We start from the raw sequence: 27792 nt of genomic DNA on the forward strand, positions 1-27792 counted from the left end.
AGGGGACGCGTGACTAATCTGGAAAGTAAAGCAATATTCTTTAGTCTGTACTACCCATCCAGGACCCAATGACATCAGTCTCGTGCATGTCCAGTGGTGTCACGCAGTCTCGCGCGGGTTCGGCAGCCGGAGGATGCGAGAGCACATTGTGCCTCATCAGCGTTAATATAAGCGCTGAATAAGAGAGAGAGAGAGAAAGAGAGAGAGAGAGAGAGAGAGAATGAGAGAGAGAAAGAGAGAATGAGAGAGAGAGAGAGAGAGAGAATGAGAGAGAGAGAGAGAGAGAGAGGAGGGAAGCTGAGCTTACACTACACTCTATTGAAATACTGCATCCTTCTAAATAGAGAGACCATGACAGATGGGTTTTGCAGTTCTGATGTGCCCAGGTACACCTTCCTGAAGATCAATTTGTTTTAGATATGAAAATGTCATTTGCAGTCCACATATGGGAATCCAATCTAATACAGATTTCCTCACACACTCTATACATCTGTCTGGGTTGTGAGTTGTTTTAGTTTCTGTTTTATTATACAAATCTAAAAAGTTTATCAGTGTGTTGGCGCTGAGGTTGAGTGCAAGAAGACTGATTGATGTCAAAGGATTTTGTCACATGCACAACAGCCCAACCCTGAGAACATCACTATCAGCTCTGTGATTGGCCATTTAAAAAAGCCCTCAGAACATCGCTCTCAGAATTATGCAGAATACATTAAACATCACATTAAATGTGTATAGACGAACATTATGACTGTTCACAACCGCCTCTCGGATGGGTTGTGTGCGTTCTCGAACCTGCTCTGGTTACACGCTTGGCAGCGTGACCTCGACCCCCCCCCCGCACACTAAGGGTTCGCATCGAGACTAGCAAACAGCGTGGATCTGGAACTGAGCAGTGAGGACTAAACTTTAGGTTCTGTGGTATGTAATGTACATTTGGCCTGCCTCTAAACGGGACAAGAAAACCCTGTATTGAGACATGCTCATAATGACTAATCATTTTCACTGACTGTCATGAGAATTAAATGATAAGGAATGGAAGAATAAATCTGCGCTCCCAGTATTGTAGGATTTGTAAGGAAACATGGCTGAATGGACAAATGCACATCACCGCTGTCTCTGCGGTCCACAGAAGCCTTTGTACTTTTAGCGTCACTCATCCCGTCCGTTTGGCACCGCAGGGTAATAAATAACAGCCTTGTGTACAGGGTGACACCTAGTGGTGAGACAGGGGAAGTGAAACAAACGGTCAGTCTGAGGAAAACTTTGCCTGCTTGGTCTCAGAAGGCCTCAAAATTGCGCAGTTTAGTGTTGGCAACTAGTGGTGTGTTAGAGCAAGGAAAAGAGTTAAACGTGTAGCCCACATCAACTGGTCTCTGTGCTAGCTGATGATGATTTACGTTTTATGGCATTTAGCTGACACTCTTCTCCAAAGCAACTTACAATTATGACAACTTGAGCAACTGGGGGTTAAGGGTCTTGCTCAGGGGCACATCAGTGGAAACTTGGCAGTGGTGGGGCTTGAACCAGCAACCTTCAGATTACAAGTCATGTACCTTCACCACCGAGCTACCCAACAACAACAATGACAACAACAACAAAAATAAAATGAAGAATGCACTTTGTTCTGGAGTTCGTATGTTCCTCCGAGTCTCAGTTAGCTAGAAACCATTCTGATAGTCATCAAGACTCTGAAAACTAACTCTTAAAAACTTATTTTTGTGATAATTAGTGTTTTATTGAAGTTCTTTTCATTGAAGCCCAGAGCCCGAGGGGCCGGACACCGCATGCATCCCAGCTGAGCCGAAGTCAGTCCGACGCACAGAGGCTGGGAACAGCCCATTTCTGACTCCTCGTCCCCAAACTTCCTCTGGGACGTGTGCCAATTAAGCAGCCCACGGCACACATGGTGGAGCTGGAACCCAAGTATGACAGCACTGTCTCTACGGATACACGGTTTTTTTCCCCTGTAGTCACATGACCAGGCTAAGCCAAGGCACTGGTTGAGGACAACTCACTCTCCTGGAGCCAAGCAACACTGAAATAACACAGACAGCGAGGAGATTTCATGATGTAATGTGCAGGCAAGGTCTTGCATCTGAAACTTTTTGCTTAGACTTGTCTTGGATGATAAGATCTCAATAGCTCCTGTGTTTCTGAGGCTTTTGGTGGGAAAAAAAGCATTTAACCCAGAACCAAGTGCGGGCAGACATACACTAAAGGCCTTTGATGGAGAGGCCAAAGGTCAGCTAACCACTGGGATTTCTTACTGGGGTGGAGTCAGTGATGGAGTCAGTGATGGGTGGGGTCCCAGCTTGGGGCTGTTATAACTGACTGGCGTCCAGCATGTTATTACAGCAAAAATGTAGTCAATGCAGCCCCGAATACAACTTCAAGATCTGAGTCAGGCGCCGCGTGGCCGAGGAGCAAAGTTGTGATGGTGTTTCATGCTCACTGCTTAGTGTGGGGTAAGAATGCTGCGCTACTGATCTGACGGATCTGACCATGATATTCCTAAATGCACCTCGGGGGCATTTTCTGGATATATAAAGTTATGAACACAGTCATGGGTTATGAATGCAAACACGATGTCTGGAGCGAATGCGGCACAGTGGCAATGCATTTAAAACCCACCTCAGACGCAGTCTCCCGTTAAAGTAAACACATTCCCCAAGTTTGCGCAGGAATAAAACCGCACGCTGGATTTAAAACCAGAACACAACACTGGTTCAACCGAACAAATAAACCGTGTAAAAAGTGCTTTAACTACAGGCTTGCGAAGAACTGAGGAACATACCGGCACAATCGGCGCGCTGCCCACGCGGAATCAAACACGAAACAACGGAATTCCATAAAGGCTCGCGCGTACACGAGTCAACAAACCCATCATTTCCCATCCAGAACTGCAGCAGATGGTACACGAGTGGAAAAAAGCATCAAATACAACAAACCCAGAAACTTTCTAAACAGCAGAGCCTGAACGGCTCGGCACGGCCCATTTAAACCGGGAAGGTCCCGTCCGGTGCAGGTAAATAACGGATCCGCTTGACGACATCTGAGCGCTGGAACAGCGCGTTTGCTCACCTCCTTCACCAAAGGCTCAGAACCGCGGACACCCGGAATGAAGTAGCCACGCGCTCCGGTGTTAAAGGGCTCGCGCCTCCGGTTACCGAGCCCCGAAACAGGAAAACGGTTGAAGTCGCACGAAACCGACCTGAAGCGTGTGTCCTCCTAGTCCCGGCGGAGACGCGCTCTCGGGAGGCCCGTGTGGCTCCGGCATGAGGAGGTCGGGAGATGTGTGGCGTACCGACGGACTAACGGGAAATGGTTCGAGTTTCCCGGTGGCGTGTAGGCGAAGCTCGCACTCCGCCTTAAAGACACAGCACGCGCGAAAGTAAGGCCACTTGTGCGATACACTACGGAACCCACATGGACAGACTCCACAGAATACCCGGTACGTTCATTCAGTATTTAATATAAATCCTCACAAAGATGCACACGGTGTTAACAATCGCTTATTAAAGCGGAAAACGCGGTTAAAGAATCAATTCATTACAACATTTATTTACACATAAGAAGTGTCAGTCTACACGACCGTGCAAAGTGAAGGTTTCGTCTGGGCATGCACCGACAGGTACCATTATGGGATGTATGGGGTTATACCCAGTAACGCAGCCTCTGCTCCCACACACCTGACACCTGGTTAAGACTCCTCTCAGGTGTATTAGAGCACAGGCTCCCTAAGAAGAGCTTTAATGCCACTGGCTGGTTCCCCTCAAGGTCATTTCCTCCAGTAGCTTAGTGTATGGCTGAGCTGAAAACCTGGCACGGATTCCCGGGCTGGCCCATAAAAACAGGTGCTGGGATCACCTGACGCCATGGTAATGAGAGGGTGGAAGACCCAGAGCACCTGACCCAGGGTACCGGACATACGATTATTGCTGGGGGCAGAGGTCAGACATGTCAACATGAACATGGAAGACAAGCATGCCTCTTTTTGGCAGTGTAGTATCACACGTGACCTCGCACACAACACTCAGTGTGGTGTCACACGTGACCACTGTGGCGCTCTCCTACTGTGAGGGAGATTTGCACGTCTCCTCCCCATATATCTCCCTGAGGAGGAGCAGAGCTGTGTCTTCAGACTCCCTGAAAAACACACATGAGAACGCACTCGTTACACACACACAGGGTCAAACTGCTGTTCCAGGGTCACCTTTGCCCTTGAAGCGCTAACAAACACTGGGAGGAGATGAGCAAAACTGACACCAGACCAGTAGGCTCCACATTGGACTTACAATTAAAATGTACCCAGTTTTTGAAGGTAACATGTAGAGTTTTCCTCCAGAACCATGCAGGTGGTGTGGGAATTCTCGTACCAGTAGCACAGGTGACTCTGGATGGCAAACAGGTATTCATTAAAGCTCTCGATTGGCTTCTCCTGCAAGACGTAGTCGATGCGTCGGCCCCGGTTCAACCTGCCCACCGTCAGAACTTTCTCTTCTTCCTGATCCGCCAGACAGTCTGCAACATCACCGCAGCCAATCAGACAACAGCAACAAGAATTAATGTGGGAGGAGCTTCAATAGCCTCTGGTCGTAGATTCTGTGCTGCAAATTCCTAAGGTTTTTTTGATGTTGTTGTTGTTACTTTAATATATGCACAAATAATTAATTCCAGACAGTTTCAAGGTGAGAGTGTCTATGATCCCGACATCGGAATGAAAGAACAAATGTTAATTATGTCAATATCCCCTACATATCTTCATTATGCAAATATCTCCTACAGCCGTGCTGTACGAACGGGGCAGACTCACCTTCCATCTCATCGGCCGGAGACACGGCTGTCTCGGTGGCGCCCCCTTCAGCCAGCGCTGATGCAGGGACTGAGGAGAAACTTTGCCAGACCATGCGTAAGGATCCCAGCAGGTCGGACCCCACCCGCGTCAGCCCCTCCTTCAGCTCTGACCCAGAACACAGACGGCCAGTCACAGCACAGCCACAGATCACACGCTCAGCAGCAGAACAGAGACCCTGAGAGGTGTGAGGAATTACCCAGGTGCATCCGTTTCCTGCCCTTGTGGTGGGGTATCAGCATGGGAGGCACACACACGTCCGGGGGCAAAATCATGGGCTCGATCCTGTACGCCACCGGGTCAAACTAGACAGGGAATGAGGATAAAGGTCAGGTCAGAGGTCAGGTCAGAGCACTTTGCATATTTGTTTCCCCTACTTCAGCACACCTGACCCAGCTCTCAAAGTTTTGCGGTACGAGCTCAAAACTGCAGGACAAGCTCAGAAAGGTGGAAAACCAAAGCATGCAAAAAAAAGTGCATGGAGATGTTTTAGACACAACCATAAACAATGAAGTCATATTGCAGAATACAAAGAGCATTCTGGAGTGCTGTAGTCTAGAATGCTATGTGCTACTGGGACAAACTAAAAGGTTAAATACCAGATAACCAGATATGGACCCCAAGTAATGTGTAGACTGTAGTGTAACATTTTCTGATAACAAACTGCTCTAATGAAGACCTGTGTGAAAAGTCATACTAAGAGCAGAGCATTGTAAACACATACTGCATGACCCTGGCTAATGGCTCATGACGTCCATGAAGTTGACCCTGATGTCTAAGCACAACACTGTAAACCACACAGTGTGTCAGGACCCTCTTACAGGATGGAAGATGTTATAGAAGCTGCCGCAGGTGGGAAAACTGTAACCGGGGTCGATTCTCTTTAAGCCTCGGACGGTCAGGAACATTCCTATGGGAGAGCCAAGGGCGAAAAAGGCTTTGGGGTGGAAGGAGAACTGCGGGTAGTGAACGGACACCTGAAACACAGAGGACAAGCCGGACATCACAGAGGCTAGCACTTAGGGAAGCAATGCGCTACTTATCTTAATAAAACCAGGTCTGCTTTTGTAATAAAACTATAGTACTTAATAAACCCCTCAGATGACTCATGAGTGGTGTCCATCAGACCCTGTGAAAGTCCGATACCTGTCCAATACCAACATCAAAGTGCTGATAGGCCACAGCGCTGGTAGTGGGTGGGCATTCCTGGATTAGGGTACGGAGTTCAGAGGAATTATTTCTCTCCGTTGTCTGGGAACGTGGTCCGGTTTGGTCCGCACCTCCAGCAGGAGAGTGGTACTGGGTCAACAGGAGGAACAGGATCAGAACACACACGGCATTTCCTAGTGTCCCCTGCAGGATGGCCCACGGGACATGTTACCGACACCACAGCCTCCAATACCTCCAGTTTCTTCATATAGCTCATGATCTTCTTGCAAGGGCCCAGGGGAATCCCCAGATCCTTCAGGTCACGCTCAGAGCAGAGCATCTGAAAAAGAGTCACGTGAGACGGACTAGAAGGAAAAAAAAAAACCCACAAAAATAATAAACATATTGACTCTACAGCTGTAGCTGCTGGGGTATTGGCCCGTGTTTAGGCATTTGAACTACAAAACCCACCAGAGCCTCCAGGTCGATTTCTTCCCTCTGCAGGACTTTGAGGTGGTCTTCCAGCCCACTGCTCAGTAGCACCTCCTCTAGGCTCTTCAGGGAACTGCGGCTGGACTTGGATGAAGGGCTGAGGTCTTCTTGTTGCAGTGCAGTCTGTAAAACACCCAAACATCTCTCTGAAAGTGGACTCATACAGGGCAACTGTGGTGAGGCAGCTGGAGTGAGATTTTCACTTTTGCATGCACCATTGATACGCTGTTTAAAACACTCAGTAGAGAAATCTCTTAGTTGTTAGAATACAGACGATGCCGCCACACCAATTAGCAGAGACCAAAGGATTTGATTTGAAATTTGTTTTGTAAAAGTTCCTGCAATATCCCTGTACTGAAACACTCATCTACACAATCCCAGTACTGAAACATTTCTAAACACCCTTCAGTTCTGTGTAATGTATTTCTGTCTGATATCAGAAGCATAGCCCTTGTCTATGTACAACAGGAAAATCACACCGCCCAGTCAACGCTGGTTTCACTGGAGCGAGCTCTTTGACGAACCTTTTCCAAGTCAGTGCCTTGTGACTCTGGCTTTTGATTCGTCAGGAGGTCAAACAGGATTAAGGAGCCTATAAGGGAAAGTTGAAACATTTAAAAAAAAAAAAACTGACCAAAATTCCAAATCACTCAGTTACAAAACAAACGTAACAGTATTACAGATACAATCATTCTGTTGTACAATAACACGCAAATCCTGGCATGAAGGTCAGAGCTACAGACCCAGGCTGTGTCCAGCCACAGACACGCCCCCGCTGAAGTGCGGCTGTCTCTGGAGGAAGATGCTGTGAAGGCGGTTGATCTCAGAGCCCACTGTATCCACAATGGTCTGGCAGTAGGTGGCACTGTTGTAGAAGAACAAGTCCAGTACGGTGTCATTGCCGAACTGGCGTAAGCGGCTGATACTGGGCAGAGTGATGCGCTCGATGTCTCTGTTTCACACACAGTGGGGGAGGGGCAATCACTTCATTTGCGTTAAATATAAGTTATAATTAAATGAAGCCCCTAATAAACATGTCTGGGGGATCGGCAGGTCAGGTGGGGTCAGGTGTCTCACCTGTCCACTCCTGTAGTTTCACTGTGAAGTACTTTGTGCCAGTTGATGGGCAGGAACTCGACGCAGCCGATGTCACTAGCGTCCTCGACGGAGCTGAAGTGACTGCTGATGAGAGCCAGTGACGTACTGCGGAACTCATTCACTGACACACGCAGAGAAAACCCCTCAGCCTCTCAGTCTCACAGCCACAGAGGAAATCACTGCCCTCCTACCGATCGATTTGATGCCACACTGAGTGTGACCTCACACTTTCACTCTACTGAGCTCACCACACTGGACAATGCCTCTCATTCTCAGGTCGCAGGCTGGACCGATGCCATGCACCATGAACACCAGGTGATCCACAGTGTCAGGCTCTCCTTCAGGAGACACGCACACACACAGATATTATTACATATTAAAACGAGCAAAACTGATGAGGTCAGAATAAAAGTCTGGCCAGGACAGGCATTGTGTTCTACAGTAAATCTCCATCAGTCTGTACCTCAATACCCACCACCTGTCCAGACTGGAGTATGACTGGGACCAGTATACACCACTCACCCTGTGGGATCTCTACTGAAATGTTCTCCACTCCTCTCTTCAGTGTGCGGGGTTGGGTGCGCTCACTGGGGGAGGGGGGAAAGTCCCTGCAGGGGACTGGGTGCTGGGTCATCAGCTGCACGCACACACACACACACACTAACCCATTACTCCTGGCAAGGAACTGACTGGCTATGTGATCACTTTTCTTTCAGGGTAAACACAGAGTGTAAGAGTGTCAGAGGGTACACACAGAGTGTAGGCACCTTTGGGTTGTGAAGGATAACATTTTCTCCTGTCGGCAGTACCAAATGTCTTCTCCATTCACTGAGTGTCACAGAGACCATGTAGGCTTCCTGTGAAGCAGGGAGAGGTACAGTCCCACCTCACACAGAGAAACACTCAAAGCCAAGCTGTAGGGGCCAGCTAACGGCTACGCTGCTAAGGTCTGTGCTGGCTGGCAGGCATGTGGCTGTAGGGCTGGGTGCCTGTGGGGCTGGGTGTGTGGCTGTAGGGCTGGGTGCCTGTGGGGCTGGGTGCCTGTGGGCTCACCTCCAGCAGGTTGCTGATGGCTTCCGTGTGGGGCGTGTACATCATCTCCTTGTTGCCTTTGTGGAACCAGGAGCACCGGCGAACCTCCGAAGGCTCCTGCTCCCAGTACACGGCGTAGCGGAGCCTCTCCGCCAGCCGCACATCATAACGCCTCCCCTCAGTGGCCACTACCACATCCACGTCACCCCCACCCACTACGCACAGAGAGAGAGAGACAGACACACACACAGAGAAAAGGAGGGACACACACAGGTATGTGCACATACACACAGACGGACCCACACACAGAGGTAGACACATATATATGTAGACACACACACACACACACACAGTTGTTACTGTGTGTATCCAACCTACACATATTGAACTCTGTTCGGTTGAGTACCTTAATGAACAAAATGTGTAAACAGTTCTAGCATGTGCACACTGACCGCGTTCGTGCGCCTCCTCCAGCCTGCTGGAATCCTTCCTACTGAACGGCTGCCAGGAGTCACGGCCACGTTCCTGCTGGTTGTAGAACCAGTGGTACTGGACCGGTTCGTACTGCTCAGGGTACTGGTCCATGACCCGCTCCTGCGCTCTGGGTCACGATATGTTCGCTCTAGCCGGGAGAAGTTCAGTCGCTGTTATTTCGGCAGGGGCGCATGAAGGTGTAACGAGACCATAACGGAGATCGGCGTGTACCTGTACACGGTGCCGTTCGCGGTGTCTGCGCTGCCGAGGCTACCGGACAGGAAGGGGAGTCATCACACACAAACCTTTTTCCACTTTAAGCAAGAAAATTGTTCATATCTGTACAAAACACAGCAGGACATGAAAATAGCTGACAATTACAAAAACACAGCGCGCGAAACAATGCTAAAAAAGGACACCCACGCGCCCGAGCTTTAGGGTCTTGGGTCTTCTGAGCCAACATTTTTCACGTCGTCGCATAACTTCAAATAATCCGGCAACGGACAGTTCCGCGTCGTGTTTTGCGGCGGCTGTGCAGCAACCAAATAACCGAGAGGCTGCGTGGGGCCTGGCACGCGACGTACACGCGATCATCCCCGTGACGTCACTACGGGCGAGCCAATAACGGTCAACGCGAGACGGGTCTATTACGTAATGAACGACGGGTTCGTTGCCATAGCAAACGAAGCAACGAAGCACAACGGAGTCGCGGAAACCCAGGCGCATCCGCGCCAACGGGAGACGGAACCGAAATGCGAGCGCAAAACACAAAGAACCCACGTCTGTGTAGACACGCGGGCACAGAACCTATTTGATCTCTTCGGAGTTCACACGTGCCGTCGCTCCTCTGCAGGGACACTCAACACACACACATACATACATACATACACACACACACACACTTACTGAAATTCTACATTAGACGCTGCAAATGCTGCTCAGGCTTCGCCGTCAAGAGCACGCGACACTGGAAACAACAGCGCCGTGGCAGCCGCCCCCGCCGCGCGCTCGAACGGGTGCACTAGTCGGACAAAAAGGACAGGGCCTCGCGCTGGTTCACGCGCCTTAATCGCTATGTTCAAACTCCGGGAGGTGTGCTTATGCCCTCGACGAGACTAAAGGTCGCCTGGAGTCAAATGCCTAAAACATATAACAAGGCCAGAGTCAACATAATTATAGCTCAAGATTACAACACAGACACAAATCACAAAATGACGAACATGTATGATGAAAGTAACAGTAAACCACAAACCTCAAGCTGCTTCATATGGCACGCGGTTTAAACTTTTATTGATCTGAACAAATGTGCATTAAATACATCTGTAATTCAATAACGATGAGACATAATGCTAATTCAACACATCTGTAATTACAGTATACACGTTGGCAACTGGTTTGTACGGAGCTTCAATTCAAAATATCTGAAATTCATTATTGATTATATGAAGTATAAATGTAAGATATCCAAAATGATATTATCACTAATCGTAAAGCAAATCCACTTTGTTTTTAATTAGATTGTAACATTGTAATATCCAGATATTATTATTGTCATTTTGAATAGTCAAAACTAGTCCGTCTCATGTGTAGATATTTGACATTGTATTCCGGTAGTCAGACCAAACCGGTTATATGTCAAAGCGCTTGCCGTAGTTTCGTGTCTCCAGTCTACCGTAAATGTAGGAATATAAGAGGATATAATATAAGGTAATATAGTATAATGTAATGTAATATAATATAATGTAATGTAACATAATATATAATATAATACAAGAGGCGCGGTTCGACGAGCACGCGCTACTGAACCAATCAGCAAGGGCTCCTCCGCACGAGCTATACTACCCGATCACCCGCAGACTGAAACGGAAAGAACCGAACATGATGATCGGATGTAAGCGCACGTGTGTCTGCCCTTTTCTTTCCTAACAACTGCACGGTAGGTGTCGGTGTGAAATGGGTTAATATCATAAGACGATGTTCCTCAACCCCTCATTTAGTGATCCCCTGATTGGTTAGATTCCTCAGCCCATCCTTTAGTGATCCCTCCTGATTGGATAATTTCCATAGCCTGTCATTTAGTGATCCCTCCTGATTGGTTAGGTTCCTCAGCTCTTCATTTAGTGATCCATCCTGCTTGGTTAGATTCCTCAGCCTGTCATTTAGTGACCCCTCCTGATTGGTTAAGTTCCTCAGCCCATCATTTATTGATCCCTCCTGATTGGATAGTTTCCTCAGCTCTTTATATAGTGATCCCTCCTGATATTTACATTTACGGCATTTAGCAGACGCTTTTATCCAGAGTGACTTACAAAAGTGCTTTGTCATTTACTCATAGAATATCCTAGTACAGTATAGTAGGTTAGAGTCCCACATACCAATGAACTAGAATACTGTAGAATACAAGAATGAATGCTGATACCTAGAAGTATAAAATACATAAGGTCTATCTTAAACAATGATAAGTGTAATAAACAATAAGTGCTAGAGTTTGTTAAAAAGCATAAATAGTGCCCTACAATAAGTACTAAATTAGTCAGTCAATAAGGGAGCAGTGTCAGTTGTCCTTTAAATATTCTGCAAATAGATGGGTCTTCAGTCTGCGTTTGAAGACTGCAAGGGACTCTGCTGTCCAGACAACAAGTTCATTCCACCATCTTGGAGCCAGGACAGAAAATAGTCTCGATGCTTGTCGTCCATGAGTCCTGAAGCAAGGTATTTCAAGCCGAGCCATACTTGAGGTACAGATCGGGCTTTGACCATTGACCTCATGTATGAAAGGGCTGGTCCATTTTTGGCTTTGTAGGCAAGCATCAAGGTTTTAAATCTGATACGTATAGCTACCGGGAACCAATGAAGGGAGCGCAGCAGTGGAGTAATGTGTGAACTTCAGAAGATTGAAGACCAGTCGTGCTGCTGCATTCTGGACAAGTTGTAGAGGTTTGATGGCTCTTAGAGGAAGACCAGCAAGCAATGAGTTGCAGTAGTCTAGCTTTGAGATCACAAGAGACTGCACAAGCACCTGGGTAGCTTCCTGTTAGAGAAAGGGCCGAATCCTTCATATGTTACAAAGGAGAAATCTGCAAGACGGGGGTTAGATTAGAAACATGAGTTGAGAACGACAACTGGTTGTTCAAATTTACGCCCAGGCTACAGGCAGCTTCGGATGGTGATAAGGAAACTGTGAGGTCAACCATTTCACTGCGAGTTATACTGTGTTTGACTATGTATGTGACAAATAAACCAAACTTGAAACTTGGTTTCCTTGTTACAGCACCTCAGGTCTCAGAATTAGAGGTTTTGAAAACAGTGAAGTTGTACTTTACTGCACATTCACAAGCGAGTTTAATACAAACACCATCCAATTTTAGAAATACAGGCTGTAGTCCATCTGTGGCCCTGCATTTGCTCAGTCACACATTGCTGGTTCAGTGGACTAGTTGAGTGCATGTCGAGTACATCCCCCAGTGGCCGCTGGGGGCACCGTTGGCTAGTAGGAGGGAGGAAACGCCGCAGCAAGCACGCAGACGGACGATCAAGCAGCTCATTCAAAACAAAGTTCAGAAGATTAAAATGCGTCACTCTGGTGTACATTAAAGGCATTTCTGCGATGCGTAACCATGTGCGTATAGCCGTGTAACCGCATGAAGCATCAAATGAGAACCCTGGATCTAGTTTTCAAACCACGCGCTCTCGGACCAAAGTAGCCCGTCAGTCTTGTTTAGATCTTCCACATGGTCTCGAGAGTAAAGCGTTTTAGTTCAGATATTGGTGTTTTTGTTTAGATATTTTAGTTTCGATCTTAAACCTGGTGTCGAGAGTAAAGTGGATTATTGATGACCACACAGTAAACACACTTTCCAACGTTTGTCACCTGTTCCGTGTTTAAATGACCAGTGTAAAGTGTAATGTCCTTTGATGATCTATTATTTAAAACTTTATTCTAATGAGCTGTTAAGATTAGAGTGCGTGTTTGAATAATTGAAATATGATGACGCACTTCGCTGTCAATCAGCACCAAACTGAACTAGCAAGCAGAAGAAAAAAAAAAAATCAACTAAAAATAGCAACCTTCCAAAGGTCTTTTTGCTTTAGCAGTGGAGATTAGGACTAGTTGACTACCTAAAAAAATACATACATAAAGTAACTGCTCAGATGGCTGCCTCAGTACCACATCAACACTGCGTTCTCTCAAATGACCACTAACGTGGAGGCTGACCAACACAATCGAGAGGCCACAATGTCCAGCTGTAGTCCCAAGAGATGGAGGTTTCTAATTAAGTGACGGAATATACATCTGTCTGTGCAAAATGCCAGATGTGTTACAGCGCTCAGTCTGCCATAATGTTCCACATCTCAAGGTCTGGGTAACATTCCCTCAGGTAGAACACCTGAACGTAGACAGAACGTTCTGAGTAAATGTGGGTGATGTTCTGTCAGTAAATGGAGATCTGGTGAAGGGTGTACGTAATGAGTTAAAACCAACCAGTGACAGGTTCAGTTCTGCCTTTGCACCCTTTATTGACCGACAGCTTCATAAAACACAGCTACTGAGGGACATTTATGCTGTAGTTACACCTTCTGCAGTTCCACACAAAGCCAGCGCAGGAGGTGCTGTTGCCCACCAACATACGCCACACAAACCCCACACTCCCTAAAGCCCAATACAGTTCCAAAACCATCTTACCTCAATACACACACCATTTGTTTTGAGTGTTTATAGCATCACAGAGGGGACAAAATGAAATGCTACCCATAGGTCACAAACTGTACACTCCCACCCACCCAACCTATCGGCAACATTCTCTAAAGTGCTGTGCATGGAATGAGTGTAGCCCAGGGAACACACCCCCATGCAGTTCATGGTGGTGGTACGCTACAGTGGTAGGAGATATCCTGTAGCCGGTCTGTGCTCCTGTGCTGAAGACGAGACCACACGGAGACGTAGAGGTCTCTGACTGTCCGAGTCGCTCAGCGCTGGGTAGTGCTGTCGGTAGCACAGGTAGGAGAAGGCCAGACCCAGCAGTGAGCCCACCAGCACGTCTGAAGAGTTAGCACGTGCACACAGACACACACACACAGACCATCAGGGCTGGGCACCACCGAAACACTCTCTGTGGGATGTGGTCCCTTGTAAAAAGGTTGTGTAAATAGCACAGACACAACTGAAGAAGTGTTGAGAGGCACTGTAGGATACGAGTGTGTATGTGTGGTATGAGTGTGTGTTTAACATAACATAGCCTGAGAGGGGAGCCACTTTTGAGCCGATGCAATAACAAGACCTGCCGTGATGGATGTTAATGGCTGGAGGTCATGTGATTATTACAACTTTGATTTACAACACTGCAGTGCTTTTCAAACTGGAAAAAATCCCCACATCTCAGCAAAAGTGAGGGACAGGGCTAACTAAGTACATCTCAAACATACAAGATATCTACTATTAAAGATCACTGTTCTCACAGCAAGTAATACACTAGCGAGACCGGGGGGGTGGGGCGTCACCTTGCCAGTGGTGTTTGTAGTCACAGGTCCTGGAGAGAGCGATCATGATGGCAAACAGCAGTGGCGTGAGGAAGGCACACAGCCGCCAGGCTTGTCCTCTGCCAGCTGCGCTGAAACACTGCAGCTTTCCTGCCACGTACAGCGCCGTGAAGCCCAGGCCAGCAAACGCGACTGGACAGAGAGAGCAGAACATGGCACAGCAGTGCACAGTCACATGACACAGCTCAGCAGTCACATTGTAGAGTCCCAACCAGCACTGCAGGACACCAAGTGTTGTCTGATAGTAATTGGTTTCAGAAGTTGCCCAGAGCCTAAAAGGTACACTGGATATATTTCAGGACTTTTTTACTAGAAGTGTTCAGAAGGATGAGGATGGATGAGAAGTGCGGATCAGGTCTTGGACTAAACTGCGGCGTTTACAGTTTCACTGTGATTTTACACTCACGGTGGCGTTTAGGGCCACGACCAGGTTTAGTGTATCGAGCAGAAAGAAGGTGTGGGACAGAAGAATCTGCTCTCACAGGAGGAATGTCCACTGGGAAAACTCTTCCTTCCTTCCATTTCCATTTCTGGGTCACCGCTACAGAGGAGCTCTGCGTTCATCTGACCATCTGGGAAACAGCGGTAAAAGAAATCCGGTCGTGGCCTGGAGCAAAAGAACAAAGGAAACGAGATACTTCAGACGGGAAAGACTGGGACGGTAGGCATGGGTCATATGTGGGAACTGGTCTGACACCTGCCCTTTAACGCTCCACACCGCTGACTCTTGAGCTCTTGGTGATAATCCAGCCTCAGATCAGAAGTGGACGTTTCACAGCACCTCCCTGCAGACCTCAGAACACCATCCTTATCTGAGCCAGCTAGCATGGACCACTCCTCCCCCTGCATCGACCCCTGAACTGGTATGTACAGTGCATCCGGAAAGTATTCCCAGCGTTTTGCTTTTTCCACATTTTGTTATGTTACAGCCTTATTCCAAAATGGATTAAATTCATTTATTCTCTCAATTCTACACACAATACCCCATAATGACAAAGTGGAAAACGTTTGTTTGGAATTGTTGCAAATAGATTTAAAAGAAAATAAATAAATAAATAAATAAATCGATCAATCAATCACATGTACATAAGTATTCACAGCCTTTGTTCAATACTTTGTGAAGCACCTCTGTCAGCAATTACAGCCTCAAGTCTTTTTGAGTATGATGCTACAAGCTTGGCACACCTATTTTTGGGCAGGTTCTCCTATTCTTCTTTGCAGAACCTCTCAAGCTCCATCAGGTTGGATGGGGAGCATCTGGGCACAGCCATTTTCAGATCTCTGCAGAGATGTTCAAATCGGGTTCAAGTCTGCACTCTGGCTGGGCCACTCAAGAACATTCACAGAGTCCTGAAGCCACTCCTTTGTTATCTTAGCTGTGTGCTTAGGGTCGTTGTCTTGTTGGAAGATGAAACTTCGCCCCAGTCTGAGGTCCAGATGTACAGACATCCTTTTCTTCAAGGATGTCTGTACATTACTGCATTCATCTTTCCCTCGACCCTGACTAGTCTCCCAGTTTCTGCTGCTGAAAAACAACCCCACAGCATGATGCTGCCACCACCATGCTTCACTGTAGCGATGGTATTGGCCAGGTGATGAGTGGTGCTTGGCTTCCTCCAGACATGACGTTGGCATTCAGTCCAAAGACTTCAATCTTTGTTTCATCAGAGCAGAGAATTTTGTTTCTCATGGTCTGAGAGTCCTTCAGGTGCCTTTTTGCAAGCTCCAAGCAGGCTGTCTTGTGCTTTTTACTGAGGAGTGGCTTCCATCTGGTCACTCTACCATACAGGCCTGATTGGTAGATTGCTACAGAAATGGTTGTCTTTCTGGAAAGTTCTCCTCTCTCCACAGAGCAACACTGAAGCTCTGTCAGTGACCCTTGGGTTCTTGGTCACCTCCCTGACTAAGGCCCTTTTACCCTGATCACTCAGGTTGGCTGGGAGGCTAACTCTAGGAAGAGTCCCGGTGGTTCCAAACTTCTTCCATTTACGGATGATGGAGGCCATTGTGCTCACTGGGACCTTCAATGCTGCAATGTTTTTCTGTACCCTTCCCCCGATCTGTGCCCCGATACAATCCTGTATCAGAGGACTACAGCCAAGTCCTTGGACTTCATGGCTTGGTTTGTGCTCTGACATGTACTGTCAACTATGGTACCTTATATGGACAGGTGTGTGCCTTTCCAAATCATGTCCAATCAACAATTTACCACAGGTGGACTCCAATGAAGTTGTCGAAACAACTGAAGGATGATCAGTGGAAACAGGATACACCTGAGCTCAGTTTTGAGTGTCATGGCAAAGGCTGTGAATACTTATGTACATGTGATTTTTGGTTTTGTTTTGTTTTTTTAATACGTTTTCAAAAATTCCAAACAAACTTTCTTCACTTAGTCATTATGGGGTATTGTGTGTAGAATTTCGAGGGAAAAAAATGAATTTACTCCATTTTGGAATAAGGTTGTAACATAAAATGTGGAAAAAGTAAAGCGCTGTGAATACTTTCCAGATGCACTGTACACTGTACTTTTCTGGTTTTCAGATTGCCAGTCTGTCTCTGAACGTGATACAGCTGTGTTACTAAAGTCCCCATCCAGGATTAATGAAGTCTTTTCTCTCTTAAAGGTAAAGGGGATTGTTTAATCTCTTAAAGGTAGATGGGGTGGTTTAATGTAGCATACAAGCATTTATTATATTTAATCACAGAAAATAATCTTGACACTTTCAGAATATTTAGAGAAAACTGGTCATGAAACCCACTTATAAAAGGGTTATACCAAAGGGACTTATAAAGGGTTATACAAAAAGGACTTATAAAGGGATATACAAAAAGGACTTATAAAGGGATATACAAAAAGGACTTATAAAGGGATATACCAAAGGGACTTATAAAGGGTTATACCAAAGGGACTTATAAAGGGTTATACCAAAGGGACTTATAAAGGGTTATACCAAAGGGACTTATAAAGGGATATACCAAACACCAGACATCATGTCCTTCTCACTGCTGTCCCCCATAACTGCACTACGGCTACAGCTGACAGGTGCTCGGTTGGGAAGCACTGTAATATTCCTTCTCATGATCTCCCTGAGGACAGCAGTGTTATGAAGCCCTTCATAAGCTTGCAGGCTGTAGGACGGGGAGACCAGGTCCAGGAACTACAAAGACCAGGTCCAGGAACTACAGAATGCTGGTTGCACATATATTTGCTACCAACCAGAGGTTACTGAAACCTGTAATGTGAGACTGCAATCACACTTTATCACAGGAACCTGCTGTATGTGCAGAGCTACCAGACTGCCGCCAGACAGCGGTAGTAAACGCAGGGGTCAGAGGTCAGTGAGGAGAGGTTCAGGTGCCAAGTCTTACCTTCCCACAGCAAGCTTCACAGCATTAGTGAACACTCCATTCAGGACCAAAGTCAGTGTCACAGCTGTAAACACACACACACACACACGCGCACGCACGCACGCGCACGCACACACACACAGACACGCACACAGACACACACACACACACACACAGACAGACACACAGACACACACAGACACAGACACACACACAGACACACACACACACAGACACACAGACACACACGCACGCGCGCACGCGCACACACACGCACACACGCACACACACACACACACACACACAGTCAAGCTCCAACCTCTGAGCAAATATGGGAAACCTTCCTCAGTTTTCTCAGAGAGAATATGCAGTGTAGGACAGTTCGACGGTCATGGCCCACATTCTGGCCGTGTGTTAAACACCCGTCTCATGTGGGTCGCCTGTGATTTTTGTGTGGGTCTCATGTGGGTCTCACCCAGCGAAGCCTCCTTGACGTCGCCCTGTTCTGTCTGCTTCAGAAACGCAAAGAGAAGGATAGTGGCCAGTGGAGTGAACAGAGCAATACTCTGGAGAGAGAGAGAGAGAGAGAGAGAGAGAGAGAGAGAGAGAGAGAGAGAGAGAGAGAGAGAGAGACAAGGAGTGTGGGGAGGGGGAGAGAACAAGAGAGATCCATCATCAGTAGCACGCCACCACACCCTCACTGAGAGCGCCGATATCACGTGCAGCTCCAGGAGGTACATGGGGACACACTCACAAACATGAGGTACGTGGGGACACGATCATCCTTCACATGCTGAAACTTGTAGAGCCAGAGCTCCTCTGGCTGGATGTGCCGCTTGAATGGAGACAGTTTCTCAGTCACACTGAAAACAGACAGAGGACACGGAATGACCACCAGATGCAGGGCTCACGCAGGGCTCGAGAACTGGACCAGTGCACAATGATCCCACAGGATTTTCTGTCTGTGGGCTGTGTTTGTGAGCTGTCTAAGCTCAGGTTATTATAACTCACAAATAACTGCTTAAACAGTCTGCTGTGAGATTTGTCCACTAAAACAAAGACATTTGAAGGTTAGTGGGTCAGCGCAGAGGGAACTCTGCTAACTGAGAGGCTGATCCGCCACACTAAAATCACTGACTAAACACCGAATTCTGTACTGGAGTAGTGAGAGGACAGGTGCCAGGCAGAAAGACTTACAGAAACACAGCCAGCAGCAGCAGACGGACAGCCACTTCAGCGATGAACCCATTATCAAAAGTCTTTCTCATCGTCAGGCAAAGGTCGCCACTGGCGTCCGCTCCGCCTGCGTCCTGAGGAACGGGGAGTGCAGGTGTCTTTGATCGCTGGGCTCTCAGGTCTCCCGACTGGTGTTTGACAGAGCAGGACGTGTGTTAGTTGGACTGTTCAGCATGAATGGCTGCGGAATGTGTTACAAGACTGACAGGACTGAGGACGTTACCCAGAACACCCCGCCGCTGTCACACGTGCAGACCTAGAGAGGCTGTGAACACCACCAAACCTCCACCTCAGAATCACGAGACGAACGAGACAAACGAGAGGAACGAGAGGAACGAGAGGAAGAAAACACAACTGTGCCCCCCCCCCCCACGCTCTCTCGAGCAACCAGTTTAGCACACGAGAATCCACCTCGCGCGGAAAGGCGACACGTTTCACGGCTCTGAGCCTCGCGGACGTCGTTGCTCAGACGGAGAGCGAAAGAAAAGCAAACCGCATCACACCTGGCGCCCACGCGAGAGGCAGAGGGCTGCGCCCAGACGCACGAGCCACGTCCGTTTCATAGCTTACTATCAGCGAACACGTCCGCAAGAGCGACTCTGCAGGCGTCTCCGTCTTTTGTCTGGCACGCACACGTTCATACAGACCTTCCGCGTCGCCCCCGTTAAACCGACGCCGCTCCGTCGGCCGTCGAAAGCAGCCGTGCGATGCGCGTGTCGTGCTGTCGGTCATATATTACTAACAATATCCGCGCGTGAAGGCGAGGGCCGTGCAGCCTCGGTACGCGCAGACCGGACTGGCACGGAAGGGAAGCGGCACGGACACGTCACTCGCCGTACGCGACATCTCGCGGTCGGTAGCGGTGTTACAGGTCTACCCGCACAATCGGCAGCGCGCGCATCCGCCACGAGCCCGCAAATACGGGGGCGGGGGTGGGGGCGCTCGCGAAGAAAGAACGACAAGCCTCCAGTCGGAAACCCAACTTTGAACATTCAGTACAGTTTTATTGAAGTCAAACCAGGCAATTCTGAAACCGATTTAAATCTGTGGAATGTCGCTTAAAATACTCTCAGAATAAATTATGAATTCTGAAGAAAAACCATCTCAAAAGTTGGTTAAATAAAAATACAGTAAAAGAAATGTACAAAAATGTGCCTACGTTCACAAACATTCAGAGGTTTTTACAGGCATTCTTCAGACTACGATCTATGACGGCTGAGATCTTTATGTACACGTGGACAAGCATCATTCATTACGCAATGCAAGAGTACTGGCTACATGACGTAGCCAGTCTCTATTCAGCACATTATTAGAAAACTTGGAGAGGACGTTCATTCTACCCAAGTAATGTCATTTAAGATACTTTTATTCTGTTGGAGTGTATAATTTGAGTCAAATAAACATGGTGAAAATTTTTACAACATTTAAGCTTTACGTAAAACAACCCTGGCTGTGTCCAGAAATAAGAGCCGCTCAACAGTCTATTTCAGAGGAATGCAAGATTGAAACATCAACACAAGTGATCTGTGTAGCTGGTGCGATGTTATCGTTTAAATGTCGTTTAGCAACCTTAGGAACAGGTCTCACATTGCACTGGAAGTTTGTGATGTTTATGAGATCTGAATGAAACAAACCACAAAGTACAGTGTACTAACATCTGAACACTTTAAGGAGGTAATACAAAAACTTTAACAGCTGACATGGTAGAAACAGCTCTCGTAACGGAGGACACCTTAAAACGAAAAGAGCCACCACACACACATACACACACACACACACAACCCCCCCCCCCCAAACCTTTAATTTAGTTCAATTTAGAGTGACAGTCATACAAAGTCTACATACTTGTGGGAAAACAAGGCATTTGATTCAGTCTGAAGCAAGAACGGGGATCGTTCACATTTGTGTGTTTATGTCCAGTAAATGCAGACCAGATGGTGGATAGCAGGGTGGGAGGGGCTGAGTGTAGGGGTTCTGTACAGTCACTGAGAATGCAGCCATTCACCATGAATCACACTGATCAAAAGACAATGTTCATCTGTGGAGAAAAAGAGCTGATGCCAAAAAAGTGTCATAGATCATATTAACATCAAACAAACAAACAAACAAAAAACAAACAAACAAACAAGGTACATGAGACTTGAACAGCACTCCACATTAAACGTGTAGGTGCAGGTGGCAGGAGCTGCACAGGGAAAATCGTGACACACACTCCACACGCACACCCCCTGTGTTGAGCCCACAGACTCCACACGCACACCCCCTGCTGAGCCCACACACTCCACACGCACACCCCCCTGCTGAGCCCACACACTCCACACGCACACCCTCTGCTGAGCCCACACACTCCACACGCACACCCCCTGCTGAGCCCACACACTCCACACGCACACCCCCTGCTGAGCCCACACTCCACTCATACCCCCCTGCTGAGCCCACACACGCCACACTCACACCCCCCTGCTGAGCCCACACACTCCACACTCACACCCCCCTGCTGAGCCCACACACTCCACACGCACACCCCCCTGCTGAGCCCACACACTCCACACGCACACTGCTGCCCTACACCTGCCATATCACATGCCGAACTGCCGTGAAACAAATGAAAACAAAAGGGGCGAGGAAAAGCATCCCAGTGAAGTGAGTCGGGCAACATTTCCCCACCATGTAAGATGGACAAACACACGACGCCGCGCTAACGCCCACGTGAGCTGATTACTGGGCGTGGAGAACCTCAGAATGAACGATGGCATTACGCATCAGGAGGGAAACCTAACACCATTAGCAGAAGGAGGTGTCCTGCGCCAGATGCCTGGTATGGGAATACAGCACAGGCTACAGGTCCTGCAGGCACAGACCGAGATCCAAGACAGGGCTAGTAAGCATAAGCACTGCTATTAGGTAAATGCACCATAAAAACACATGAGCTCACAGATACATCACATCACAGCAGCTACTCAGCAAGTCGAGGCGCTCTCACGGTACAGGTACACTTAGCTGTCGTGGAGGTGCAGCGTCACAAGCTACCGACTTCGGAACTCAGATTCACATCCAGGACACGTTCTGCAGAAGTTCCGCTACCCTCAGCTGCACACTCAACTTTCTGACTCATCAGCAGTTTTTCTCCTACACGATAGCCGGCCGCCTAAGTCACTAAGACAAAAGTGATACAAAATGTTGCGCAACACCAAGCAGGTTAGGAATAAAGATGAGAGCTTGGAAAATAAGGTACACCTGGGATATGGTACCTTGTAAAAGTTGTCAGTATTCTACAGCTGCGTTTAATGCATGACAGAGATGAGTACATTGGCAACATCACTAAAATAAAATCAGACTGTATTTACACACATCTATGTGAGAAATACAATACAACAAAAATGCTAATTACATAAAGTAAAACCAACAAAACGTTGCAAAACTGTAACCATAGCAACAGTACTTAGGGAAGAAATGAGAGAAAGTGTTTCTTTTTGAATGATATTCTTGTTGGCACAATACTAACCATAGCAAAGAGTGTTTCAAAGATCAAGATGGCAGTGTTAAGGTATTTGCAATGGCCTTATCAGTAACAACTGCAGGTCTCAAGCTACCCATGAGCTCATTATAACACTGATCCAGCACGGGGAGCCCCTGGTCTCCAGCACCGGGAGCCCCTGGTCTCCAGCACGGGGAGCCCCTGGTCTCCAGCACGGGGAGCCCCTGGTCTCCAGCGGGAGGGGACGTTTCTAAGTGCTAGCTATGCTGAAGCTAGTGCTGTGCTGTGAAAGGCCTCCTAGCCCCCACCACCTCCACCTTCCGCAGGTGGAGAGGATGGTGCTGACCAGGGCTCTACCAAACCAGGCAAACACCGCTAAGGCCGAGCAATGACGTCATCGTCTCTTTGACAAAAACGGCACATATACAACGTTAACAATAGTGATAAACTCACTAATACCAATGAACAACACTGTACACTGAGTGGATGTAAACAGAGTCATAAATATATTAATGATATATATTTTACAAAGCACAAACACAAACTGACATGAAGTGGCAGCACTTAACCAATCTCCACTGAGCGTCTGATTACAGACCGTCTGATCTTGCTTTTAGATGGAACCACCACTAGCTGATAATCAGATATGAATCTGGTTGACCTGTCTCATAGCTCCCCTCTGTATTTACATGAGGTACAGAAAATAAAGGTCCTGGTATTTCTTGGAAGGGTTTTGCGGGTGTTGTAGAGGTTGGAACTGCAAGACTGTGTAAAGACCTCACCTTTCACCTTTCCCATGAGGTCTCGGTAGAAACAGAACCCGGCTGAAAACACCAGTAAAGTGACGATTCATCGTGTGATCCATTCCCACAACTGCCCAGCCGCCGCACGTCTGCCGTACCTCGTGAGCGTCTGGCTCAAAGTCACGGAATGGACAACAAAATAACACTTGTAACGGTTTGATTTGTGAACCACGGCGCCCCGTCGGCAGCTCGGAGAGGCTCCCTCGTCTGAGTGTTCCAGTCCAGGTTTGCGGTCTGTTGCCGAAGACGCTCTTCACACCTCCGCCACGCGCTCTTCCTTTCCTCTCGTTCCCTTCCTCTCCCCATCTCCATCTCCTTCATCCATCTCCTCCTCATCCTCTCCAGGTTCAGACGGTTCCTCCTTCACTGCGCTCTGGCTGAGGTGGGCGGGGCCAGGCAGGCGGGGCACTCTCTCTGGGTCGTGATTGGTGCAGCAGGGCTGACTGTCCTGTGCTGACAGTGCTAGCTGCCCACTCTCGTGCTCCGGGCAGAAAGAAGCGGGACAGAAGTGGCAGAAGGAAGAGGCGGGACACTGGCACACACTGCACTGGTGCCACGGGCATTCCCAGCGTCCTGCGCACAAACACACACACACACAGCTGGAGTGATGGAGGGTTAAGGATGTTGCTCAGGGGCCCAACCGTGGAAACCTGGCAGTGGTGGAGCTTGAACTGGCAACCTCCTGATTAGCAGTCCAGCACCTTCACCACTGAGCTCCACTCTCATGTATTATATCTGTTATATAGTATATCTGTTATATCTGTTATATATCTGTTGTATATGTTATATATTATATGTTATATATATCTCTTATGTATTATGTTTATATATATATATATATATATATATATATATATATATATATATATATATATATATATATATATAAACATGATAGATAGATAGATAGATAGATAGATAGATAGATAGATAGATAGATAGATAGATAGAGATAGATAGATAGATAGATAGATAGATAGATAGATAGATAGATAGATAGAGATAGATAGATATGTTATATATATCTATTATATATGTCTGTTATGTATTATATCTGTTATATATCTGTTGTATATGTTATATATTATATGTTATATATATCTCTTATGTATTATGTTTTATATATATATATATATATATATATATATATATATATATATATAAACATGATAGATAGATAGATAGATAGATAGATAGATAGATAGATAGATAGATAGATAGATAGATAGATAGATATAGATAGAGATAGATAGATAGATAGATAGATAGATAGATAGATAGATAGATAGAGATAGATAGATAGATAGATAGATAGATAGATAGAGATAGATAGATAGATAGATAGATAGATAGAGATAGATAGATATCTGTTATATATATCTATTATATATGTCTGTTATGTATTATATCTGTTATATATTGGTTTGCTTAGTTGTGGCTCCTCACTGGTAATTTTAGGCCAATCAAAGGTGGGCAGGTGTGTCTGGTGAGCGCGAGTGCACGGGGCGTACCATGGGGGGGTTTGGTGAGGTTGAGACAGAGCAGGTGGTACGCCTTGGGACAGTCCTTGCGGTCACACAGCACCAGCTCTCCATCCTGGCCGCAGCTGTAGCAGGACTCCAGCGTCTGCTTCCCCTCTGACCTCAGCCTCCGCTTCTTAGCTTTCAGCTTCGAGTTCTTCACCTTCTCCTCCTTCTCCATGACGATGGCGCTCTGTGGAACACCCACCGGAACAAACTATTACGCATCGAGAACGGGAGTAGAGACAACTAAAGGCAGGGGCAAAAGGAAGGACATTAAAGCTAAATGGAGAAGTGAAACTTGACGCATCAATCTAGCATGTGTAAACAGTGTAAACAAACCCCCTATAACAGGTGGGAATGGAACCAGCCTACCTTGGGCCTCACCCCAAGGAAGCCGCTGCAATTGTCCGCCCCGCAGTGACAGGAAGTCTTGCCGTTACCCAGACAGTCCAGGTTGTAGTTAAACGTCAGCTCAGTGTCTACGAGACACACACACACACACAGACACACGGCCATGGTTCTAACTCACAATGCATAAAACACCAGGAATGTGCCATCTAGATTTTCTGGAGTTTAAGGACGCTAATCTAAAGCCTCTCTCAGATTATTTACACAATCCAGACTAAAATGTCCTCTGCAGTGTCTTATATGACGCATGAACTCTGAGGCACAGAGCTGCCACAGCGAGAAAGACAGAACCATGGGGTGGTTAGAGAGGAGCGTGGGGTGAGGTGTGGGTAAGAGGCCAGGCAGCGGAGCCTCACCTGCAGGGATGTCACACAGTGTGAAGAGTCCAATACGGATGTCTCCGTTTACCGTCCACTTCTGCGTCTCACAGTTGGGATCACAGCTGTGGTTCATGAAGCGGGACAGATTCCCCTTGGGTCCCGCGTCGATCACGCGGTCCTGACACACACAGGACAGGAGCATCAGTAACTAGCCCCGGGAAACACTGGGAACATGACCTAACTGGTGGGAGGGGCTTAAGTACCTTAGTGAGGGTCAACATGTAAAAGTTTGTGACATTGTTCTTGTGGGCGTGGCTTATTCGCTGCCGACACTCTTCCGAATCGATCAGCTCTCCAACATACTCCATCACAAAGACACCCTTTAGACGCACGCACGCACGCACACACACACACACACACACAAATCCTCATGTCAGTTTCAACACTCCACAAAAACACTTCACGGCACAGAAGTTGCACAAAGGCCAATCACAATAAACCAAAGTCACAGATAGTGAACAGTTAATTAGTGAAGTTAATTGTGGAACAGTTAATTAGTGAACAGTTAATTTGTTTCACATTGTAAAGGTTATATTCTTTTTTCTGTTTATAACATTGACTTTTAAAAAGCAATATTTGATAAACATCATAGTCGCCTCACATAGTCGTCTCACACACGGCCCACAGCCCAGCCCACAGATCTGCGCTGGGAGACGGGTCCGACTGACCTTCTTCAGGTCCTGCTTGGCTTTGAGGCCCCAGCCGCGGCTGGGGGTTTTGAAGATCTGCGTATCAGGGTAACAGCGGCGGCTGAAGTTCTGGTTGTGGCAGTGCTCTCCAGCGGGGCACACCTGAGGGTGGCACTCATACTGCAGCATGCGGTTCAGGCATTGCGAGTCCTGTCCACATGGACGCTCGTCCGTCGGCCTGCAGATGCAGCGCGGAATCTCCGACAGGTCGGCCACGTGTACCTGGACCTTCCCCACCGGCTTATTGACCTGGGAGAGGAGAGGAGAGGAGAGGAGAGGAGAGGAGCTGCAGCGTTCAGAAAACACTCACACACTATATTTTAGAGCCTATTTTAAATGTGAGCCAGACTCCAGCCAACAATGGAGTCTCTCCCACCACTTCTAAACCCCGCCCCCACATAAGCCCCTCCCTCCTGTGGGAGTGGCTCTGTGGGCATGCTGTACCTTTATGAGTTTGTAAGGAGGAGGCCGGCGAGTGCTGCGCTCCTGCTCCAGGGCCTCCTTAGTCTCACGCTGAGCTTTCAGCTCCTGGAATCTCCTCGCTGCCTCCTCAAGAGCTGGACACACACACACAGCATGCACAAGCACACACCACACACACACCCACGCATGCATGCACACACACACACACACACACACACACACACGCAAGGCTCAAAGGCCAGGACAGCAAAAAGCTTGATCAAACCTGATGTGAATGTTTAAAGTACTTGTAATTGACCAGTAATTGACCAGTGTTCTGTGGTGTGGTGTGTGTGTGTGTGTGTGTGTGTGTGTGTGTGTGTGACACACCGATCCTCACCCTGATCTACCACACAAACATACACACCTGAACTTTTACAGAAATGTTTCAGGTTAAGTCCTGACCCTGGACATCTACTGTCCTCACTGTGTGGACACGCGTCTTGTCCCTACCCTTCTTAAACGTCTTGTTGATTCCCACTTGGCCCTCTGCAAAGTTCCTGTCGCTCTCCACGTAGGGGAAGACGCGTCCCTGCTGGACCCAGTAGTAGTCATGGGAACCGAAGAAGAAGACTGGGAAGTCCCCAATGTCATGCTTCAGACTCTGGATGTTGGACGGGACCAGACGCGGGTTACAGATCTCTGCAGGCCACCATCTGCGCAAGAGAAAACACGCAGGACACACGCAAGACACACGCAAGACACACGCAGGCGCACAAGAAGAGAGCAGCGATAAATCAGTCAGTGAGGTTCTGGAATTATAAATGTAAATAAAAATGTAGTTAAATGTGTCATGCAAGTTCTCACAGCAGGAGAGTCTCATAATGGCC

At 47.5% G+C, this 27792-nt stretch overlaps 3 protein-coding genes across 14 annotated transcripts in view; all 3 read right to left on the minus strand.

Annotated features, from left to right (window-relative positions):
* Positions 1 to 3452: 3452 nt before the first annotated feature.
* ddhd2 (DDHD domain containing 2) lies at positions 3453 to 10703 on the minus strand. Of its 5 annotated transcripts, none has more exons than XM_035535596.2 (19): positions 10350 to 10703; positions 10004 to 10237; positions 9329 to 9367; positions 9076 to 9245; positions 8645 to 8838; positions 8359 to 8448; positions 8114 to 8228; positions 7840 to 7929; positions 7571 to 7712; positions 7237 to 7445; positions 7018 to 7085; positions 6473 to 6616; positions 6255 to 6341; positions 5999 to 6151; positions 5674 to 5829; positions 5052 to 5157; positions 4814 to 4960; positions 4296 to 4521; positions 3453 to 4146 (listed from the first exon to the last, which is right to left on the minus strand). In XM_035535596.2, exons 4-18 carry the CDS (start codon positions 9206 to 9208, stop codon positions 4298 to 4300), a joined length of 2058 nt encoding a protein of 685 aa, XP_035391489.1. In that variant the 5' UTR covers positions 9209 to 9245; positions 9329 to 9367; positions 10004 to 10237; positions 10350 to 10703; the 3' UTR covers positions 3453 to 4146; positions 4296 to 4297. The 5 variants fall into 5 exon arrangements, with proteins under 5 accessions (XP_035391489.1, XP_026874039.2, XP_081557992.1 ...); XM_027018238.3 differs by having other exon boundaries at positions 9329 to 9436; positions 10350 to 10702; XM_081701866.1 differs by lacking the exons at positions 10004 to 10237; positions 10350 to 10703 and adding an exon at positions 9521 to 9969.
* Positions 10704 to 13590: 2887 nt separating this feature from the next.
* On the minus strand, positions 13591 to 20049 carry plpp5 (phospholipid phosphatase 5). Of its 2 annotated transcripts, none has more exons than XM_027018278.3 (8): positions 19867 to 20049; positions 19181 to 19347; positions 18738 to 18846; positions 18459 to 18549; positions 18005 to 18068; positions 15118 to 15242; positions 14597 to 14767; positions 13591 to 14137 (listed from the first exon to the last, which is right to left on the minus strand). In XM_027018278.3, exons 2-8 carry the CDS (start codon positions 19249 to 19251, stop codon positions 13971 to 13973), a joined length of 798 nt encoding a protein of 265 aa, XP_026874079.2. In that variant the 5' UTR covers positions 19252 to 19347; positions 19867 to 20049; the 3' UTR covers positions 13591 to 13970. The 2 variants fall into 2 exon arrangements, with proteins under 2 accessions (XP_026874079.2, XP_026874077.2); XM_027018276.3 differs by having other exon boundaries at positions 19443 to 20049.
* A 149-nt stretch (positions 20050 to 20198) lies between these two features.
* Positions 20199 to 27792, minus strand: part of nsd3 (nuclear receptor binding SET domain protein 3) — a 25667-nt gene continuing 18073 nt past the window's right edge. For 6 of the 7 annotated variants that reach the window (XM_035535589.2, XM_035535586.2, XM_081701864.1 and 3 more), the window contains 8 exons: positions 27416 to 27618; positions 26945 to 27057; positions 26480 to 26749; positions 26015 to 26131; positions 25788 to 25929; positions 25396 to 25502; positions 25012 to 25213; positions 20199 to 24073 (listed from right to left, as the gene is read on the minus strand). In XM_035535589.2, coding sequence (XP_035391482.1) covers positions 23754 to 24073; positions 25012 to 25213; positions 25396 to 25502; positions 25788 to 25929; positions 26015 to 26131; positions 26480 to 26749; positions 26945 to 27057; positions 27416 to 27618 — 1474 coding nt within the window. In that variant the 3' untranslated portion in view covers positions 20199 to 23753. Of the gene's footprint in view, positions 24074 to 25011; positions 25214 to 25395; positions 25503 to 25787; positions 25930 to 26014; positions 26132 to 26412; positions 26750 to 26944; positions 27058 to 27415; positions 27619 to 27792 lie in introns of those variants that run through there. The other variant, XM_081701865.1, reaches the window with a different exon arrangement.

Source organism: Electrophorus electricus, chromosome 19, assembly GCF_041902795.1.
Source record: "Electrophorus electricus isolate QZ-2024a chromosome 19, ASM4190279v1, whole genome shotgun sequence".
In the NCBI taxonomy this organism is placed as follows: domain Eukaryota; kingdom Metazoa; phylum Chordata; class Actinopteri; order Gymnotiformes; family Gymnotidae; genus Electrophorus; species Electrophorus electricus.